Source organism: Salvia hispanica, chromosome 2, assembly GCF_029641045.1.
Source record: "Salvia hispanica isolate PSC_SH4W2 chromosome 2, Shi_PSC_v1, whole genome shotgun sequence".
Classification (NCBI taxonomy): Eukaryota; Viridiplantae; Streptophyta; class Magnoliopsida; order Lamiales; family Lamiaceae; genus Salvia; species Salvia hispanica.
This window is the reverse complement of record NC_142693.1, coordinates 29,721,505-29,742,410: the sequence shown is the minus strand read 5'-3', so window position 1 is coordinate 29,742,410 and position 20,906 is coordinate 29,721,505. Positions and strand designations below refer to the sequence as shown.

At 39.9% G+C, this 20,906-nt stretch overlaps 3 protein-coding genes across 4 annotated transcripts; all 3 read left to right on the top strand.

Annotated features, from left to right (window-relative positions):
- Positions 1-7,443: 7,443 nt before the first annotated feature.
- Positions 7,444-8,922, top strand: LOC125201505 (GDSL esterase/lipase At2g40250-like). The gene is made up of 3 exons (XM_048099654.2): positions 7,444-8,052; positions 8,140-8,449; positions 8,541-8,922. The coding sequence occupies exons 1-3, from the start codon at positions 7,444-7,446 to the stop codon at positions 8,741-8,743; spliced, it is 1,122 nt and encodes a 373-aa protein (XP_047955611.1). The 3' UTR covers positions 8,744-8,922.
- A 692-nt stretch (positions 8,923-9,614) lies between these two features.
- Positions 9,615-15,013, top strand: LOC125222359 (folylpolyglutamate synthase-like). 2 transcript variants are annotated; one of them, XM_048124944.2, is made up of 16 exons: positions 9,615-10,021; positions 10,412-10,551; positions 10,657-10,722; positions 10,882-10,991; positions 11,169-11,229; positions 11,417-11,500; positions 11,579-11,635; positions 11,783-11,843; positions 12,085-12,131; positions 12,240-12,317; positions 12,495-12,659; positions 12,741-13,019; positions 13,461-13,539; positions 13,762-13,911; positions 14,070-14,230; positions 14,629-15,013. In XM_048124944.2, exons 1-16 carry the CDS (start codon positions 9,754-9,756, stop codon positions 14,686-14,688), a joined length of 1,866 nt encoding a protein of 621 aa, XP_047980901.1. In that variant the 5' UTR covers positions 9,615-9,753; the 3' UTR covers positions 14,689-15,013. The 2 variants fall into 2 exon arrangements, with proteins under 2 accessions (XP_047980901.1, XP_047980983.1); XM_048125026.2 differs by lacking the exons at positions 9,615-10,021; positions 10,412-10,551; positions 10,657-10,722 and having other exon boundaries at positions 10,879-10,991; positions 11,174-11,229.
- A 2,428-nt stretch (positions 15,014-17,441) lies between these two features.
- LOC125203966 (Integral membrane Yip1 family protein) lies at positions 17,442-20,848 on the top strand. The gene is made up of 6 exons (XM_048102499.2): positions 17,442-17,578; positions 18,144-18,186; positions 18,257-18,343; positions 19,329-19,494; positions 19,708-19,981; positions 20,465-20,848. The coding sequence occupies exons 1-6, from the start codon at positions 17,525-17,527 to the stop codon at positions 20,654-20,656; spliced, it is 816 nt and encodes a 271-aa protein (XP_047958456.1). The 5' UTR covers positions 17,442-17,524; the 3' UTR covers positions 20,657-20,848.
- Positions 20,849-20,906: the final 58 nt, after the last annotated feature.

Below are 20,906 nucleotides of genomic sequence, written 5' to 3'. Positions count from 1 at the left end.
AAATTCTGCCGCGACCGATTGTTTTAGGCTTTGACATGTTTGAACGATATCATTCATTGCTGTCCGGAATTTTTGCAAAGTTTGATCGGGCAGTCTGCTATGGAATTTGAGATTTATGGTAGTTTCATCCTGTTTTCATGACCTACCTCATGTTCTTTCGAACTCTCGTCTGAAGTAAATTCTCAAGCTCTATGGGTTTTACTTGATCCCTCTAAACCCATTTAAAATTCTCAGAATGGACGAGTTAAGTTCAACGGAACTTAGTCCTCGCCTTGTTTCAAACCGTTGTCAATGATGAGATTTGAAAGTGTCGAGCTAGAAATATTATCCTTGTTTCCTTGATTAAGTTTGGAGCCTCCCGATGAAAGACATTTTGGTGGTGTTTTTTTCGAGTTGAAATCAATTTCTATCCAAGTAAGACTGTTTGATCAATTTTCGAATTATTGATACTAGACTCAAGGAAATGTTAGAATGGTGCTTTCGAATCACGCGCGGAAACTTTTTTTACACCAACTAAAAGCGTCGACATAACCAATAAACGAGACGTTAGATCATCTGCAACAATGAACTACCTGTCACACGCTGCTAGAAGATCGAACTTAAACAATAATCTCTTGAGAAAGGAAATATGTGTGCGAATAGCTTATGATCAAGGCATGACTATTAACGTGATAATTGTTTATCGATAAGATGATGGTGTCTTCACCAGTGGGTGGGACGATAGAAATCTCTCGAACATACTCGAACGTAGAAATTGTTATGGGAGAACTTAAGTTAGTCGCTCACGATTTGCAAGTTATGACGATGGAGGATATCGATATAATCTTAGGGATGGAATGGTTGACTACAAATTTTGTGACGATTCGTTGTAAGGAGAAAGAAATATCTCTAAAAGCTCCAGGAAAGGAACCCACCGTATACCATTGAATCTCGGTGAACCGACGAACCTCTATAATCTTTGCGCTATAAGCTACCGCGATGATGAAGAAAGGACGTCCCGCATATCTTGTCTATCTCCACAAAGAGGAGAAGGAGGAAAGGAGAGTGAAAGACGTCGCTGTCGTGCGAGAATTCCCAGATGTTTTTCCCGAAGTGCTACCTGGACCGCCGCCGAATCGACAATTGGAGTTCACGATCGATCTCGAGCCGGGAGCCGCACCCGTATCTAAGGCACCGTATCGAATGGCACCTAAGGAATTGGAGGAACTCAAGATACAACTTCAAGAGCTCATGGACCTAGGTTTCGTTAGGCCTAGTGTCTCGCCGTGGGGCGCACCAGTGCTTTTCGTCAGGAAGAAGGATGGATCAACGAGGATGTGTATCGACTCTAGGGAGTTGAACAAATTGACCCTCAAGAACAAGTACCCACTGCCGAGAATAGATGACTTGTTTGATCAACTTCGATGAGCAGGAGTCTTTTCAAAAATGGACTTGAGATCCGGATATCACCAACTACGAGTTCGAAGGGAGGATATACCGAAGACTACATTTCGTACAAGATATGGACACTACGAGTTTGTTGTGATGCCGTTCGGCCTAACGAATGCCCCAGCAGTGTTCATGGACTTGATGAATCGAATATTCCATCCGTACTTGGATAAATTCGTTTTAGTCTTCATAGATGACGTACTAGTCTACTCAAAGAACGAGAAGGAGCATGAGGAGCACCTACGAATCACGTTGGAAACGTTGAGGACCGAGAAGTTGTACGCCAAATTCAGCAAGTGTGAATTTTGGCTGAAGGAAGTGAATTTTCTAGGACACATTGTGTCGGCAGAAGGAATCCGAGTAGGCCCCGCCAAGGTTGAGGCGGTACAACGATGGAAGTCGCCTTCAACACCAAACGAAATTCGGAGTTTCCTACGATTGGCAGGATACTACCGAAGATTCATTGAAGGATTCTCCAAGATAGCGAGACCAATGACGCAACAACTCAAGAAGGGAGTCAAGGTGAATTGGACCCCAAAATGTGAAGCAAGCTTTCAACTCTTGAAGGAAAAGTTGACAACCGCGCCAGTGTTAGCTGTGCCCGAACCTGGAGTGAATTACATAGTCTACACCGACGCTTCGAAGGTTGGATTAGGATGCGTGTTGATGCAAAATAGTAAAGTGATCACCTACGCGTCACGACAATTAAGACCACACGAGTTGAACTACCCAACGCACGATTTGGAGTTAGCAGCAGTGGTACATGCCCTAAAGATTTGGAGGCATCATCTCTACGGAGTTAGATGTGAAATCTTTACGGACCACAAGAGGTTAAAGTACTTCTTCGAACAAAGAGACTTGAATACGCGGCAACGAAGATGGCTCGAATTAGTGAAGGACTACGATTGTGGCATTAACTACCACCCCGGCAAAGCAAATGTAGTGGCAGATGCTTTGAGCCGTAGAGATCATTCGCAAATAGCTACTTTCCTAATGGAAGAGGAGAGCTTGATACGAGAATTTAGCAAAATGCGATTAGAAGTGATAAGAGCACCCGAAACAGTGGAAGAGCGAATTGCCACTTTGGTGGTTAAACCAGATCCAAAAACGAGATTCGTTGCAGCGCAACGGATGGATGCGGAACTAGAGGAAATCCGAGTTGAAGTGAGAACCGGCGAATCCGGAAAATTTAGTGAGGAGTCCGACAACGCCCTCACCTTTGAAGGAAGGTTGTGCGTGCCAAACAACGAAGAACTCAAGAACGAGATCATGGGCGAAGCTCATGAAACTCCATACACTGCTCACCCTGGAAGCAAGAAGATGTACCAAGACTTGAAAAAGTCCTTTTGGTGGAATGGCATGAAGAGAGATATTGCGGCATTTGTAGAACGTTGCTTACCCTGCCAACAGGTGAAGGCATTACATCAACGACCGCATGGAAAATTACAACCATTGGAGATACCCGAGTGGAAATGGGAGCACATCGCCATGGATTTTGTGACGGCCTTGCCGAAGACCCTAAATGGGAACACCGCAATTTGGGTGATTATAGATCGCCTTACCAAGAGTGCGCATTTCATACCGATTCCGGTAACCCATGGATCGAGCAAGCCGGCTCGGATCTACATAAAGGAGATTGTGCGATTGCACGGAGTCCCAGTGACAATTACGTCCGATCGTGACCCGAAGTTCACATCGAAATTTTGGATTAGTCTACAGCGCGAGCTTGGAACAAGATTGAATTTTAGCACGGCATTTCACCCGCAATCCGATGGGCAATCCGAGAGGATGATCCAAACTCTCGAGGATATGTTGAGAGCCGTGATACTCGACCACGGTGGAAGTTGGGAGACCGTACTACCGCTAATTGAATTTGCTTACAATAACAGCTTCCAAGCAACAATCAACATGGCGCCATATGAAGCCTTATACGGAAGAAAATGTAGATTGCCGCTCTACTGGGATGAAGTTGGAGAGCGACGGGTGCTAGGACCCGATGCGGTCGAAGAAATGGTTGAAGTTGTTCGACAAATTCGTGTGAGAATAAAGGAAGCCCAGGACAGACAAAAGTCATACGCTGACGTCCGACGAACCGACTTACAATTTCAAGCCGGTGATAAGGTTTTTCTTAAAGTGTCCCCTCGAAAGGGATAACACGTTTCGGAAAGGAAAATTGAAACCACGTTTTATCGGGGCTTACGAAATTCTAGAAGGAATAGGACCCGTAGCCTATCGATTGGCGCTACCGCCAAGTCTTGGAAATGTGCACAATGTCTTTCACGTATCGCAGTTGCGAAAATATGTGTTCGATCCGAAGCATGTGATTCACTACGAAGAAGTCGCGTTGAATTCCGACTTGAGCTATGAAGAGAGACCCCAAATGATCTTGGACCGAAAGGTTCAGAATTTGAGAAATAAATCCATTGCTAGCGTGAAAGTACTTTGGAGAAACCACGAATACGAGGAAGCCACGTGGGAGCTCGAGGATAAAATGATGGAAATGTACCCGGAACTTTTCCATGAAGGTACCAAATTTCGTCCCGAAATTTCTTTTAAGGGTGGTAGGATGTAACGCCCCGCTTTTTCGAACCCTAATTTTGTGACGTGAAAAATTTTTGCATTAAATACTTTTAATGCTATGATATGTGGAATTAATTGATGAGTGATTTAATTGCAATATTCTATGTGACCTAATTGCGATTTTGAGTTGAGATAAACTTGTTGAATATGTGACGTGACTATTGAATAGTCAACATGGTGGAAAATATGACGTGGCCGTGGAATGGTCAAAGTCGTTGGAAAATGTGGAATGGAGGTGGAAATTCGAATATGTGAATATTTTGATGTGGGAAGAAATAATATTTTTGGTGAATTGTTTTTCTAAGGGACGAGTGAGAATTAAATAGAAGCATTTTTTAAGTATGTGGAATTTTCGACCCTCCTATTTATTGGAAAGAAATCCTATTTTTCTTGGATTTAATTATTGCTTGGGATAGTTATCCGAATTAAATCCAAAGTCCGGATATTCCTATATATTCCATGAAATTTTCGAAATCCCTACTAGTTCATGGAGATTTTCGAAATCTCCTATTTTATGGGAGAAGGGATTATTTTATTCTATTATTGGATCCCTTATTTATTCTCTTCCATAAATAAATTCAAATATCCTAGTATATCTAGCCATATCCAAGAAGATCTTGCCATATCTTATTTAAACAATATTTGAAATTGATTTCCTTGTGGAGAATCAATAGGTCACGCCACTTTCTACTTTTTGAGAGAAATATTATTATTTTTATCTTGCTCCGTGATATTTTATTCTACTCCGTGAAATATCCAAATTAAATCATATGCTAAATAAATAGCATAGAAATTCAAAATCCCCTTATTTCTCCTAGAAAATCACGCCAATTACAACTACCATATCTCCTCCAATCTTTTAATTATTTAATTGTGGGATTAAATCTTGCATTCTATAAATAAGAGTGAGAGACTTAACCCTAGCACACCAAAATCACGCCTCCCACTCTTGGAAAAACCGTCTCCCACTTCTCCATTCTCTTTCAAATTTTTCTCCTACTTTCTCCATTAATTCTTCATCTTTTGGAGAAGAATTGAAGCTGAAATTCAAGAATTCATTGAAGAATCAAGATTCTACTTGTTTCTACCGTTTGTTTCTGCAAGAAAAGGTACTTCTATTATTAATCTTTTCTTCCTCTACCGATTAATCGGTGTTCTTGAGTCCACATGCATGTAGAACGAGTGAAGGGGGAAATTAATCGGTGAATTTGGATGCATGTGTGTGTGTGACCGTGTGTGTGTGGGTGTGCACGCCTCGGTAGGCGTGTATGTGTGTTTGTGTGTGTGCGTGTGTTGTGTGTGGGAAACACTCATGCGTGACACGATTTGATGATAAATCTGGAGTTGTTGTGTGATAAAAACGATATGATAATCGTACTTTGATTCTGATTGTTGATTTTGGAAATAATCGAAGGGAAATGGGAAACGAGAGATCATGCATTATTTTAATCCATGATTTGAGACTTATTTGAAAAATATGAACTAAAGGTGATAGTTCGCGTTCCCGGTGGGATATCAAGAGGAAGTGCATTTTTGTTGAACTCGAAAGAAATCGAGGTGGGCTTTATTCTAAACTCTCTTCTATGTGCAAATTTATGATGTTGGAGAAATAAGGGTGGATTGAACTGTTATGCCATGCCTATAAATTATTTTGGATATTGTGATTGCCTGATGCCTAGATTGTGAGTACGCTCCATTAGGCTACAGTGGCTATAAAAACGAATTCGGGTCTGAGTAGGGCCGCAAACCCTATCAGGCTAGTGTACACGGGAGATCGGGAGCCGTCCTTGCTAGTCGGCCGATCTCGTGGGCGAATAGTGTGGCCACACTTTCGTCGCACTATGAAATGATGATTGATGAGAAAATGGGAGGTATTATTTGACTGGCCAGTCCATGATATATTTTTTTTTGTGACTCGATGCTTATCTTTCAATAAATGCAAAAACTCGAGTTCACTATGGTAAGGGTGGCATAACTATAAAATGTTTTGGCATGAGTCCACTGAGTATGTTTAAAATACTCAGCCCTGCATGTGTTTTCCCTATGTGCAGGTTGAGCGGCGATGGGCGGTCGGTGGTGTTGAGAAGATTGAATCGAATAAAATGGATGTTTGGAACTATAAGTGTAGTCGTGTCTTCATACATGGCTCCGCTTTTCTCTTGATATGCTTCCGCTGAATATTTGAAACTATCATTTTTGGTTGTGGTGAACTTAATTCTTTGTTTTGGAATGACGGGAATTATTGCGTTTTGTTGGAATTATGCTAAACCTTTGACTTTTGAGCCTATTCTATTAAGTCTTGATTCTCGTGAGTTAGCCGTTGACTTTTGCCTTGATACTTCATTAAATGCTAGGGTAAATCTCTTTAATTGAAACCCTAGTCTACATTTTTGTCGCTTTAAGTTCGCCTAAGTAGTAGTCGCCGCATTTATTATACCCTAGAAATGTCGGGCTGTTACAAAAAATAGAAACACTTTTCTCTCTACTTTATTCTCTCTCTTACTTTACTCTCTCCACTTTACACACAAAATAAAATTGCATAAATTCTCATGCCGCCCAAAGAAGGAGTCATCTTCTTTGGGAGGGAGGGAGTATCACAGTTTTATTAAACTTATGAGAGCTGAAAATTACTTTCGTTATGTTGCACTGAACATGCTTCTACAAAATTGAATGTAGCCTTGTTGAACATTAAGTTTAAAATTCATACTCATCGAATTTTCGCTCGTATGCATACATAGTAAGCTCTAATCCAACTTTGATATATAGCTTAGTTGGTACGCATGTACGACTTTCCTCTGCAAGCCTATAGTTCGAACTTTGGCAGCGCAATTTTTTATCGCATTTGAAATCGGTAAATCGATTAACCTGTTTGATTCTAGTCAGTTTCACTACCGAGGGTTTGTTCAGTTTGGTAAAAAATCATACCGATCATCTACCTAGCCCTAACAACAAGTAAGATATAAACACTATCATAGACATTTATAACTAAATTATCTACTCCCTTCGTCCTACAAAGTTTGTCTCAGTTTGACCTGGTGCGAGTTTCAAGAAATTATTTGACTTTGTTTTAAATAGAGGTGTGTTGTGAAATATGGGTCTCCGATTGAGAACATTGAAAGTTGTATTTACTTTTCTGACATTTAATGCGGTAATGCATAATAATTAAATATGTGGAGGACTCTCTACTATACAACACAAGGATATAAGTGAATCAAATACTAAATCAAATACATCTCCTAACATATAGGATTGACTAGTACATTAACTATTATTAGCTCTCCCCATCGATCGAAGGAACAGATCTAGGTTATACTCAATCATTGAATTGGCCATCCTTGCCTTGAAACTTTCAAATGCCACCCACACTCTCTCCTTCCTTGTGTATAAATATGCGTAATCTCATAGTTTGCTTGAATTTCATAGTGCAGCATCAAAATGGAGAAGAATGGCCATCTCCCTCTTCTCTTCTTCCTCCTCCTCCTCTCCATCACAATCATTCCGGCCGCCGCCACCCGGCCAACAGCCATATACGCCTTCGGCGACTCCATCCTCGACTCCGGCAACAACAACAAGCTCGTCACCATCTGCCGCGCCAATCACAAACCCTACGGAATCGACTTCCCCGGCCAGAGCCACACCGGAAGGTTCAGCAACGGCAAGCTCCCCGGAGACATGCTCGCCTCCGCTTTCCGCATCAAGGACCTCTTGCCGGCCTACGCCGACTCAAGCCTCGACGTCGACGACCTCGCCACCGGCGTCAGCTTCGCGTCCGCGTGCTCCGGCCTCCACGACCTGACAGCTGCGGAGGTCGGCGTCCTCAACTTGGACAAACAGTTCAAAAATTTTGAACAGGCGTTTGTGAAAATGGAGGAGGAATTCGGGCTCGAAAAGACGACGGCGACGGTGAAGAGGGCGTTGTTTGTGGTCTCGGCTGGATCAAGTGACATGATTGACAATTACTATTTGTTGCCAACCACTAGGGCTCAGTACTCCCTACCTGCCTACCATGACATGCTTCTCAAAAACCTAGACACTTTTGTTAAAGTACTTTTTTTTTTATAATAATATTATATTCTTCGTCTATCATTCATTACCTTTTCATATGTTAATAAATAATTCGGGTTTATGCAGAAATTGTACAATGCTGGTGCCAAAAATATAGCTATCATTGGGCTTCCGCCGCTAGGGTGTCTACCGATGGACACCACCGTCTTTCCACCGCCCTTGCCCTCGTCCACGCCGTCAGAGAAAAGTGGAAATTTGACAGGTGAACTTTTCAGGCGCGAGTGCAAAGCGAAGCACAACGCGGACGCAAAGGAATACAACGCGAAGCTCGAGGTTCGAATAAAAAGGATGATGGTGGCAATGCCAACACTCAAGGTTATTTATATGGATCTCTTCACTCCTATGATGGATATGATTGACACGCCTAGTAAATTTGGTGAGCTACTACCACTTTTCATAACATAAGTAGTGTATATTTCATGTAATGATATATGTAAAATGTGTTTATAATTAATTTTGTGAATTAGGGTTCAAGACTACACTAAAGGGATGTTGTGGAAGTGGTACGAAGGAGTTGGGGCCACTTTGCAATGTAGCATCCATTGCATGTAATGCTCATTCGGAGTATGTATTTTGGGATTCAGTTAATCCATCAGAAGCTGCTTACAGAGCTCTTACAAACAATTTCAAGGCCAGACCACTTCGTCGTCTATACCCTAATTCTGGTTAAGAATTATATAATGATGGCTAGCTACTAGATAAGAATCATTCTTAGATTACTCCATTTAATAATTTGTTTTCCAGCTAGCTTCATTCTTTGTTAGTCTATTCATTTTATACTTTATCTTCGGGAATGATTCCATTTTCCCATCATCATAATTGGTATAACATTCCTCATAAATTTGTCTTTGAGAATTGTCACGTTCTTTCCAATTTAAGGTTTAGTCAATTTTGATATATTGCATTACTATTTACTTTAATCACACACGGAATTGGGTTATGGTTTAAACAAAATCAACCACACTAATCAGATTGGACGAAGAAAAAATTAATCTTGTATTCATATATTCATATTGCATATTCATGTGTATATACATCGACGATCACTCAATACTTTTACCTCCGTTAGGCCACTCCCATTAAGGCTGGCAAAAACAAGTATGCCTCAATGGGCTTAAATTCAAGACCCGGCCCAAACCAACCAAATTTTAAGCCGAAATATTCAAAATTTTAGTGGGCTAGGGCCAGCCTAACCTGAAAAATTGCACAATAAACAACAATTCGAGCCTCATTGGGTTATAATTTCCTAGCTCGGTGCATTCTGAACCGGCCGACTCGAGCGCGATCAACTCGGTTCTATATATGCATCTATGAAATTAACATGCCCGAAAAAAATTCAAGCCTAATTAACAAGTTAGATCGACAAATCAATTCATACTCCCATTATTTTCTAAAATATTAAGTCCAGAAAAATGGAGCCCAGTTGAGATAGCCCATTGAGGCCCACATGAATTAGCAAGCCCATCCCAGCAAAAATGCCAAATCTGCAATTCTCTCTCCTATTTCTTCGCCATTCCTCACAAATTCCGGCGACAGCTCGCCGTCCGTACGCCGCCGCCGCCATTCAACAACGACGAGACTCAGCCCTCAGCTCGACGACAGCTCAACTCAAACCGTTAGCGACGGCGTGGAAGAGAGCGGTGGGGGATAGCTTATGAACGAAGAGAGGGAAAAAACGGTATGATTAAAAGCGTTAAAATAACATATAACGCTTTCCGTGGGTCCAATTGTATAACAGACAACCCAATCTTTCCTCATCCTCCTCCCATTCACCAACCGCCACTCTGCATCTCTTCACCTTTTAGCTCCTCAGCTTCTCACCAACACACTCTCTCTATATACACACACAAATACGTATATCAATCAAACATCTCTGCTTCGGTGAATCGTACTATCTTCCGATTTTCAAGCAGGGAAGCATTCCTTCGGATAGAAGCGATGTCGAAAGGTGAGCGAGCACGCCTAAATTCTTTCAAATACTGCATTTGATTTAATTATCCAATAAAACTAGAATGAACTAATATATACTGCTCCATCTGATAATTATTGTTGGTAAACTGTGTGGTTGTGTAATCGATGCTATATAATGCTCGTTTGGAATTGGATACAAGAAATGTCGAAAGTGAGCACGCCTAAATTCGTTCAAATACTGCTGTTTATTTAATTTTTCAATAGTTCTACAATGAACTAATATGCATATGTGTCTGATGTATTGTTGTGTGGATGTGTAATCGATACTGTATAATGCTCTTTTGAAGTTGGTCATATATCTGTGCTTAGGCATTTCTGCTGATTTAGTTGATTTTTGGGTGATTTTATCATTTCTATGTAAATAAAGATGGAAATGGATCAGTAGACACTATGCCGTCTCCATACGACGAGGCGATGGAGGCTCTGTCTTCACTGATAACGAAGCGCAGCCGTGCAGATAAAAATAACAATGGGGATCGGTTTGACATATTGTTTGATTACATTAAGGTATCTCTATTCACTTATATGTCTGTAGGATCTGACTCCTTTTTTTTTTATTAATTCAAATCTTGTGAGTAACTGTTTTTCGTCTTCTTTGTTTTCGAAATGTAGATGCTTGAACTAGAGGAGCCAATAAAACATATGAAGGTTATTCATGTGGCGGGCACCAAAGGCAAGGTGAGGGGATGGATTTATGAGTGTTTTGGGTTTTGATGGATTTCGAATGGCTATGCCTCATCAACTTTTTAGCAAATTCATATGAGTCCACTTCTTAGTGTTGGTTTTGTCATGGTATAGCACTGATAAAGCTTCTGTTTGGTGCTCTGTAACATGAAGGGGTCAACTTGCACTTTCGCAGAATCTATTATGCGTAACTGTGGCTTCCAAACTGGGCTTTTCACATCTCCTCACCTTATTGATGTTCGAGAAAGATTTAGGCTGAATGGGTATGATCTTAAAAACAGCATGTGTGGAGAATGCCTATTACTATAGCAAAGCTTATAGTAGTATTTACACACAGTCACACACAGAGAGACATAAATACAGACGTGCATATGTTGAGGGGGAAATGCAATCGGATTGACTTTCTTATATTTATCCCCCACCCCTCCCGGATATTTTAGTTCAGATATTTGTGAAGAGAAGTTTCTGGAATACTTTTGGTGGTGTTGGGATCGACTAAAGGCAAGTATACAATACTGTTCCAGCATTTTCATTATATATATTTTGTTGGTCTACCAAACTCTTATACTTGAGATACCTTTAAAATCATGGGTCTACATTATTTTGCCATTTTATGCTGTACAGAAATGAGGCTGCTGGTTTTAGTTTTCCCTGGGACCTGCTCAATGATTTTATTGTTTTAATGTAGGAAAGAACGTCCAATGAGGTACCCATGCCGACTTATTTCCGTTTCCTCGCCTTGCTCGCCTTTAAGATATTTGCAGCTGAGCAGGTAAATTTTAACTGTACTATGTTATAGATTGTACTGTTTGGGAAACTTTTATCTCATTTTTTATGTTATTTGATCCAGGTTGATGTTGTCATTTTGGAAGTTGGTTTAGGTGGAAAATTTGATGCTACAAATGTGGTATGAATGAGACACTCATCTGCACACTGGACTCACCTATATCATTATGTTTAAGTTGAACTATATGCTTGTCCGAATTGCAATATCTTCTGAAATACTATCAGTTTTTCATGGAGCTCTAACATTATGATGATGTAATTCATTCAGGTTGAAAATCCAGTCGTCTGTGGCATAGCATCCCTAGGGTATGACCACATGGAAATTCTTGGTTAGTGCCTTCTCTCCATGATAATTTGACTGTTTTAGGAAGCCTCCTCCCCCTTCGATTTATTATGTACTGAATGATTCCAATACAGACAATGGTTAAGGAATCTAACTTTCTTAGTTTATTAAAATCCCAATGTTACTCCTTCAAGGCGTTGTCTTTTGAAAAGTAAACATGTGTTATTCTTTGTGAAAAAAAAGCATTGCTGTATGTTTTATAGTATATTGATTGGTTCCTTGAGCAGGAAATACACTTGGACAAATTGCTGGGGAAAAGGCTGGAATCTTCAAGGTTGGATGGGCACTGATTTCTGATGGGAATGTTCACTATTTGAGATATAGAGAATGCCAGTAATCTCTTCCCCCCTGTAAAACCTTAATCTTTGTTTTCTGTAATTAGAGTGGTATTCCAGCCTTTACCGTACCACAACCCGAAGAAGCAATGACTGTTCTTGTGCAGAAAGCCGCAGAGCTCGGTGTGAGTTAATATATCTCTATTGAAATTGATTATCTGCTCTGTTCAAATTATACTTTTACATCATAATCATGAAGATATATGCTTATTCTATTTAGACTTAAAGGATCGATCATGTTTCCACACTATTTTACTTACAAAGATTTACAATGAGTAAAACTTATAGTATAATGCTTATAGGTAAATCTTCAAGTAGCTGATCCTCTAGATCCTAGCCTACTGAGTGATGTGCATCTTGGGCTTGAGGGTGAGCACCAATACTTAAATGCAGGACTTGCAGTTGCATTATGCTCAACTTGGCTTCAGAGAGAAGGTCATGTTGGAATCAATTACTTAAACCAGAATGTAAGCTCTATTTAACTGCAATTCACATTTATTACATCACTCCATATGCTCATCCATTGTTCTGACTTTTCGCGGATGTAGACCTCTCTCCCAGAGGAATTCATTAGAGGACTTGCGACTGCCTCTTTGCAAGGACGTGCTCAAATTGTCCCTGACCATCTTATTGAGAGTGAGAGCCCAGGAGATCTTGTCTTCTATTTGGATGGTGCCCACAGCCCCGAAAGTATGGACGTATGTGCAAAATGGTTTTGTCTAGCAACCAAAGAAGATCATAACCCTTCATATAACCAGTCTTACAATATCGCTAAAGGATCACTTGAATCAGGGAACAGTGCACCACTCAGAAAGTATCCTACTCAGGTATTGATCGAAAGTTGTGTTGTGCATGACATATAACCTCATCATTGGCACAAAACTCATTGCATCTTTATAACCTCTTGCTTTGGTAGAACCATCTCTGTTGTAGTACTGGCTCATCTAGAGAGGATAGAAGCTGCATGTCTTAAGCAAGCTCTTGAGTTTCATGGTTACAATCAATGTGGGAAAATGTGCACCGAGAAAAAAACAATTTTAATCGTTAAATTATATGGTCTGGTGAGGTATTGTTTGTATCTAGTAAATCTTTAAAATTAGAGCACTTCATGACTGCCATTAAGTTTATAGCTTATAAACTGGAGTTTAAAAACTGGTTTATGGTTAAAATTTCTCTTCTTTTTTTCTGAGTAGTATCTTTCTTTCTATATTTACGGGTTAATCAATTATTGACATGGGATGATTTTTAATTTGTTGGCAAATGTGCAGATTCTGTTGTTCAATTGTATGTCTGTGAGAGACCCTCAGTTGCTTCTTCCACGCTTGATAAATGCCTGCACTAGTCATGGTAAATACCAGGTTCATAAAGTATATTTGGTGTAGAAGTAAATATATTCTAATATATTTATTTCATTTTTTTTCTTAATTTCAAGGAAATGGTAAGATTTTTGGTACTAGCCATAGGTTATTATTTTTATAGGCTTCAACCCTCTTCAACAAACAAAAATGAATTGGAAAAGAATTTAAAAAACAAAACTTTTTAAACAATTCCCTGCATTAATGCTTTCAGGAGTCCACTTCAAGAAGGCCTTATTTGTTCCAAACACGTCAGTGTATTACAAGGTGGGCACTGCTTTACCTGCTGCTGATGCTCAAGTTGATTTATCGTGGCAGCTAACACTTCAAAGATTATGGGAAACTCTCATTGTTGGGGAAAAAGGTAAAGTTCCCCTTGGGTGTATTTGCAATTTTACAGTGGTTGCTTACCTGAATCTCTGACTTGAATTTTCTGCATTTCGTATGGAATATGAGTAAATTTTAACATTAAAAAGATGTTAGTCTCTCTAGCTGGCCTTAACTCTGTCACTTATCTTGCAGGTAGAGATCCCAAAAACACGGAATTAACGTGTGAAGCTGGCAATAACGATGCTGAGAAAGGTTGTCATAACTCTGAGAACAGCACAGTGTTTACATCTCTTCCTCAAGCAATCAATTGGCTCAGGGACAGCGTCCGAAAAAATCAATCTGTTCGTTTCCAGGTAATCTTATTACCTTACTATTCTAGGACAATCATCCATTTTACTACATAGGGTAGGGATCCACACTTACTGTTGCTTTCAACGTTACCCTTCACGATTCATGCAACCTACCGCGCTCCTTACTTCCTACACCATAAAGGAATCACATTTATGATATCATTACCATCACTTCTAAGATGCTCTCGTATTTATGGGAAAGCAACCAGGTCGAGAAGTAGGATCAGCATCAAGTCATTAACTTGCATGATAAAATAGATCAATGAGCTGCAAAAGTAGTTATTAACAGAGAAACAATTGAAATATATGTGGTAATCATTTGATATTTTTACAAATCCATCCTCATGTAACTATTCTTATTGGCGTTTAACAAGTTTTTGTCTCTGTATTTGCTTCACCAGGTCCTGGTGACGGGCTCGTTACATTTAGTAGGCGACGCGTTGCGATTAATCAAGAAGTAAAGTTGGGAGGATCACATATTTCTCTATAAATGATTTCATCATTCATTATATATTTGATTAATCAAGAAGTAAAGTTGGAAGGATCACAGTTTTCTCTGTGTTTGATTTCATCATTGATTAGAGACTCAACAACGAAAAGATGTCTCTTTAACTAACATTGCAGATATTGTATCATCATCTACAAATTTGTGTTTCTAAAAATTTGTTTTTGTCTGTTTTCAATTACAGTTGGATGGTTTTTATGGTGTTTTTGTCATGTTAATCTCTTCTTGAAAGTGTAAATGATCAATATGATTGGGATGTTCATTTTTTCATGTTATAATCATTTTATTTATGTTCATTCATTTACTTGAGTTTAGCTTTTGGTTTGATGCACTTAGAGCACTCCCAATGGAGTTCCCTAAAAACTCCCTTATTTCTCCCTAACTCCTGCCACATCAGCGCCACATCAGCACCAAAATTTATCCCCAGTTTTTAGCCAAGTGCTACATTGGTTTCTCCCTTATTTCTCCCTTATTTCTCCCTAACTCAACATTTCATTTTTACATCATTATTTTTTATATTATTTAATTTTCCCTACAAATGTATTTAATAAATAGACTAATAATGAACAATTCATCGTTGTATTAATCATTGGAAAATATAATACAACGAGAAAAAAAAAACTACAAATAAAAAACGCAAATAAACAAAGATTTAAAAAAAAAAAATCTAAGACGGAGGGGCCGGAGGGGCGTCGGGATCGAGCCCCAGCGTACTCTGCAGGTGTTGGATGCATTTCCAGAGGGCCGCCTTTTCTTCAGGGGTCCCGCCGCCGGTGAAGTACAGCGTGTACATCTGGGTCAGATTGGCGACATTGCTCGAATAAGTGGCTTTTTCTAAGTCGATGACGGATTCCGACGCGACTTCCGACGTTGCGCCCTTCCCCTTCCGCCTCCCCTTCGCCTTCTTCACTCCCTCCGGGCGCTCGTGCGGACCATCCCCACTCAAGTCGATGTGGGCCGCGCTCCCCTCGCTCTCCGAAACGCTAAGTCGCGAGCGCACCGATTTCCCGTGCAGCGCGTCGTGCATTCCCGTCCGGAATTTGGGGAGATCCTTCAGCTTATCGTAGATGTTCCAATACTTGAAGCCCTTCGTCGACAAGTACTGGCTACTATACATCCGGATGGCCTCATCTCGGACCATGTGCTCGTTCTGGCCACTCGTCATGTGAGTCATCAAGTTAGAATAAATACCGTTGAAGTGCCCGCAGTCCCTCATGAGGCGCTCCCAATGCCGACGGATCGCCTCGCTGCCATGGTCCTTCATTGAGGCAGTCTTGTGGCTCCTGTACTTCGCGGCAATCCGCTCCCAGAATATGATCTCAGTCTGGTAGTTGCTGCGCTCCGCGTCCTGTGACGTGTCCGCCCAGCAGTCGGCTATCAGCTCGGACTCTTGCAGAGTGTAAGTAGTCCTTACCCGCTTCGGCCTCTCATCGGAACCCGTATCAGTCGCAGCCGACGACGCCGGCGCCTTCCCCCTCCCGCTCCTAGAAGGCGGCTCGGTGGGCGTTTCTTCCACCTCGAAGTCCTCCGCGCTCAGTGTCGCGGCCTGAGATTCTTGGTCGCCTGGGGTTGATCCGGGGGTGTCGAACTGGGGCCGATACACATCGTCGGCTGGAAAGGGCATTCTGCCGGCAGAGTTGAAGTACGGAGAAAGTCTCCGCGCCGGAGGAGTCTGCAAAGGAGACGGACCCCCGTATGGAAGTTGGCCGGGAGGAGAACCCATCGCCAACAACGACTGCATCCACTGCTCGTTTGCTTCATCCGTGTTGGGAATTTGTGAACTCGACTCTTTCCCCTTACCCTTATCCTTACCCGATCGGGAACTTTTCTTCCAAAAGCTCATAATTTTGATGAAAATTGAAGATTGGGAGAAGAGATTGAAAATGGAGAGAATGAAGATTGTGGGTGATGAATGGAGGAAGTGGAGGAAATATTTATAGGGGTGGAATGTAAAATAGCCGTTGGGTTCAAAAAAAAAAAAAAAAAATTTTAATTATCGCCGATTATCGCCGAGCGTCGCCACAGTGGCCGGCGATCGCTCGGCGATAATCCGGCGTTAGAACGCCACTCGGCGAAGCAACGGCAACATTATCGCCGAATTATCGCCGACTTCGCCACAATGGCCGGCGATAATTCGGCGATAACCGGCGATTTATCGCCGAGAATTCGCCACCTCCATTGGGAATGCTCTTAGAACACATCTTTTTGTCTTATTTTATCATTCCCGAGTAATTGCGATATTAAATTTAAAGATTGTATCATAGTACACTCAGAAATTCCGAATATCAAATTTGAGTATCTAATTTTGTAGTATACCATATCTCACTATCGATTTTTTTCATCAATTTCAAACTCTTGTATTTCAATTTAATTTTAAAAGAATTAGTTAGTGCTAACCACTCAAATAAAGATTTATAAACTATTTATATATAATTGACATGTTATAAACTAATTATTAATTATTAGGGTTGATTAATCCATAATTAGCAAGTGTATAATTTTTAAATTTAGTAGTCGTCATTTAAAAAATAATATTAGTGAAATTTATAATACTAGGATACAGTGAGACAGAGTAATAAAATCTTTATATGAGATACAAATAATTTGATTTTTTCTTGAAAAAATACTATAAAATAGCTAAATTTTCGGGTCGGGGCAGCCCGGCCTAACACCGAATAACAAACTTGGGTTCAAAATTTCGCCCCAACTTTTCTTCATAATTCAACAATCAACCCAATATAACATGAAAATTATCACGAAGTTCTCTCTTTTCTGCTGAGCTGCTCGAATCAATGGACGAATCCTTCACCAACATCCCCAGCAGCCACTTTGTTGGATCCGTGCCGGTACGATGATCGAAATCCCATAGCTAGTTCTCTGTATAGGCCGAAAATTGCATCTGCATGTTTTTGTAATTGTGCCTTTTGGAGTACTTTTTTAGGGCGGGGATTATTGCTTGGATCAGTTTTGTGTTTTAGTTATCACATTGTGATATTTGCAATAGAGAATTGTTTTAGCATGAATTTGAGGTCTGGAAGGAAGATTCTCCAGGAATTTGAGCATTAAGTTAAGTGGGTTTCCTATTCTATCACGTTTTTCATTTGTGAGGGTTTCCCTTTTCTCTGTTTTATTTTTTCCAAGTCTTCGGGGATGATAGAATGTTAGCTTCTTTGTGTATACTGTAATAGGTCTTAATGACTGAATTGAGGTTTGAGTTACTCTTTTCCTGTTTACGGTGGCTACATTTTGACCTAAGCTTTTAGGCATGGGTTTGATTGTCAATTTGTTATTCCATTAAGATTAAGTTACATATTTTTGAAGAATAGATATAAATGGCTCCTAGCCAAGATATAATCTGATTGTGAATATGAATTTATTGATTTGTTTTATGATGTGTCTGGATATGCACAGGCTGTTATTAGTGAAGATAAGAAACCCGCTAACCCGCCAGAAGGTACAAGATCTTTTAGAAGTTTCATTTGTATTCGCTAATTTCATTCACACTGACTCTGAATTTCATGTAGTTCCAGGAGCAAACTTGCAAATATTTCCCCCCAATACTAATAATGGTCAGGGCTACCAAACAATAGGCGGTCCCAGCGGTAATGCTGGTAAGTAATAGAATCCTTTATTTATGTGAATTGTTTAGTTTGCAGGGATCATGGAGTACTTTACTATTGCATCCTGTGATTGTATTGTTCAAAAAATAGTTCTTTTCCCTATTCGAGTATTAGTTATGCCTTGTCAACTAGAAAACCTTAGTTTTTCTTTTGCTTGTTTCTCGATTGTTGCTGCATGAGAAGAATCACCATTTCCAACTAACGAAATCCTAGAATATCTGAAACGAATGTAGCTATCAGCCTATTACTGTTGAAGAATTAGATAGGACACTAGGAAGCTAGTTGGAGCAGTATAGCCATTGATTCTACATGTAAGAAGCTCTACTCCATCGGAACCCATGATTTCTAGATGGAAAATTAGACTTCCATTCAAGAGAAATTGCCATCAATTGTTGCGTGTAGGAATGGGATGATGTTGGTAATAAATCATTCTGATCTTTAATTTCGATGGTTTATTCAACTTTTGCATGATCCTTTAGGTTGAGCATTGAAACATTACTATTCTTTGGGAGGTTAATGGAGATAATCATTTACTGGAATTCATAGAGAAAATTTTAGTTTCAACTCTAGTCTAGTTTGTGCAGCTTGCTAAAGTACTGTGATTTCGGGATTTTGCACAAAAAGTGACAACTTTCAGATTGAGCTGTGAGCTGTGGCCATTAAACCATGCCAATGCCCCCCTTGAAATGTAATGAGATAATGCATATGAGGAAATGAGAATTCAAAAATTGGCATGACATGCTTATTAGTGCTGACGAGTCAATATCACAATCAAATGTTGTCACTTGAAAGTAGCTCGAATAATCATGTTTTACCATGACAAATACCATGCTCATTAGTTAATATACCCTTGTACATACAGCGTGAATTGCTTTCTGTCCCCCTATTTGTTAAAAGAATTATTTCTTCAGTTTACATTTGAAACTACTTAATCATTCTAGGTTCTCAAGTTAGCTAAATATGTGTATGTTCTCAGATGATGGTGGTCTACAGCCAACAAACAACTGGAAGGGACTATTCAGCATCTCTTCATACACACAATATTTTAATGTAGACACCGACATTGTTTTGAACAGATTGATAAGTTCTTTGTATCCTACAACCGGAGACTTTGTCAACAAGATTGATGCAAACCCAGACCTGTAAGTTTGATGACGAACAATCCATGAAATTGTTGGATATTGTATCAACTACTTGCCGTACCGACCGTTGCCTTTGTGGTTGCAATTTTTATTAGGAAGGGGTTTGCTTGAAAAATATATTTCTTCTCAAAATCTGAATTCATAAACAGAAATGATGTGACTTGATTATTTTTGCGGCTCCCCATGACATTGCTCATTTCTTTCTATTTTCAGCTATGGGCTTGTCTGGATCTCTACTACATTGGTTTTTGTGATTGCCTCGCTTGGAAATTGTGCCACCTACTTAATGAACAGCAAAGGCAACCCAAATATCACATGGACATTTGATGTCAACTATGTAAATGTCGCAGCAGGCTCCATTTATGGATATGCGCTCATAGTTCCGCTGGGATATTACTTTTTGCTTCAGTACTTGGGTGCAAGTGTCAGCCTCGTACGCTTTTGGTGCTTGTGGGGATATTCCCTTTTCATTTTCATCTTGATTTCTGTAAGTATCTTTTTTCCCATTCACCTCCATTTTTTGGTGTTCAAGTTCTAACAATTGTTTATTTCCCTATAATGCTGTTTGCAACCCTTCACAACAGTTTTTAATTCTTAGTGTCTACTAATACTAAACAAAAAAATTCAGTTAATGCTAATGTTTTGTGAACTTGTAATTGCTCTAATAGTCTTATTACATGAAGTACCTCTTTTCTCTTTTCCCCTATTCTTTCTCTTTTCTTCACTTGGGGAATGAATGCCTTTTGAGCCTCACTGCTTGATGAAGATGGATTTGATTGAACACTTGGATTAATTTCATCATGAAAATGACATTATATGTTTTTAAATACCTGTTAGACGAGGATGACAGAAGCTTGTGCTGCTTGAGAGTCGAGACGTTCTATTGGCTGCATTTTGCTTCTCATCAACAGTCTTTCCCTAGTTTTTTCCGTGCGCAATATCTGATGCTTGATTTTCATTGCCTGTCCAGTTTCTGTTGCTGATTCCCCTTGAATTTCTTCGGTGGGTTATCATATTGGTTGCTGGTGCTGCATCAGCCAGCTTTGTCAGTTTGAACCTCAAGAATTATGTACAAACTGCAGATACTATGATTGTGGTCGTCTCAGCATTCGTACTGCAAATGGGTTTGTCAATCTTCATCAAGATGTGGTTTTTCCCCTAACTTGTACTTTATCGTGTTTTCCTATGTTTGAGTACAGAACTGGACTTACGAGCCTTGTAAACGTTTTTTCCACAGTTTAGTATGCGGTAGTTGGTTGCTGGTGTATTCATATATTGTAAGCACTGGTGTCTGTATATTCTCAAATGCTACAAATTTGGTTGGAACTTTGTAAGGATTCTGGTTTCTGGTTAACTGTCTTGCATATATTAATTCATTTTGAAATTTTGGATTTTCCAAAATTATTTCAAAG

Coding starts and splice junctions, on each gene's coding strand:
- LOC125203966 (XM_048102499.2), top strand. CDS start 17,525: ATGGACGAATCCTTCACCAACATCCCCAGCAGCCACTTTGTTGGATCC. Junction 18,187..18,256: donor ACCCGCTAACCCGCCAGAAG/GTACAAGATCTT, acceptor AATTTCATGTAG/TTCCAGGAGCAAACTTGCAA. Junction 18,344..19,328: donor CGGTCCCAGCGGTAATGCTG/GTAAGTAATAGA, acceptor GTATGTTCTCAG/ATGATGGTGGTCTACAGCCA.
- LOC125222359 (XM_048124944.2), top strand. CDS start 9,754: ATGATTAAAAGCGTTAAAATAACATATAACGCTTTCCGTGGGTCCAAT. Junction 10,723..10,881: donor TGGCGGGCACCAAAGGCAAG/GTGAGGGGATGG, acceptor TGTAACATGAAG/GGGTCAACTTGCACTTTCGC. Junction 13,540..13,761: donor AAATGCCTGCACTAGTCATG/GTAAATACCAGG, acceptor TAATGCTTTCAG/GAGTCCACTTCAAGAAGGCC.
- LOC125201505 (XM_048099654.2), top strand. CDS start 7,444: ATGGAGAAGAATGGCCATCTCCCTCTTCTCTTCTTCCTCCTCCTCCTC. Junction 8,053..8,139: donor ACCTAGACACTTTTGTTAAA/GTACTTTTTTTT, acceptor GGGTTTATGCAG/AAATTGTACAATGCTGGTGC. Junction 8,450..8,540: donor TGACACGCCTAGTAAATTTG/GTGAGCTACTAC, acceptor TTTGTGAATTAG/GGTTCAAGACTACACTAAAG.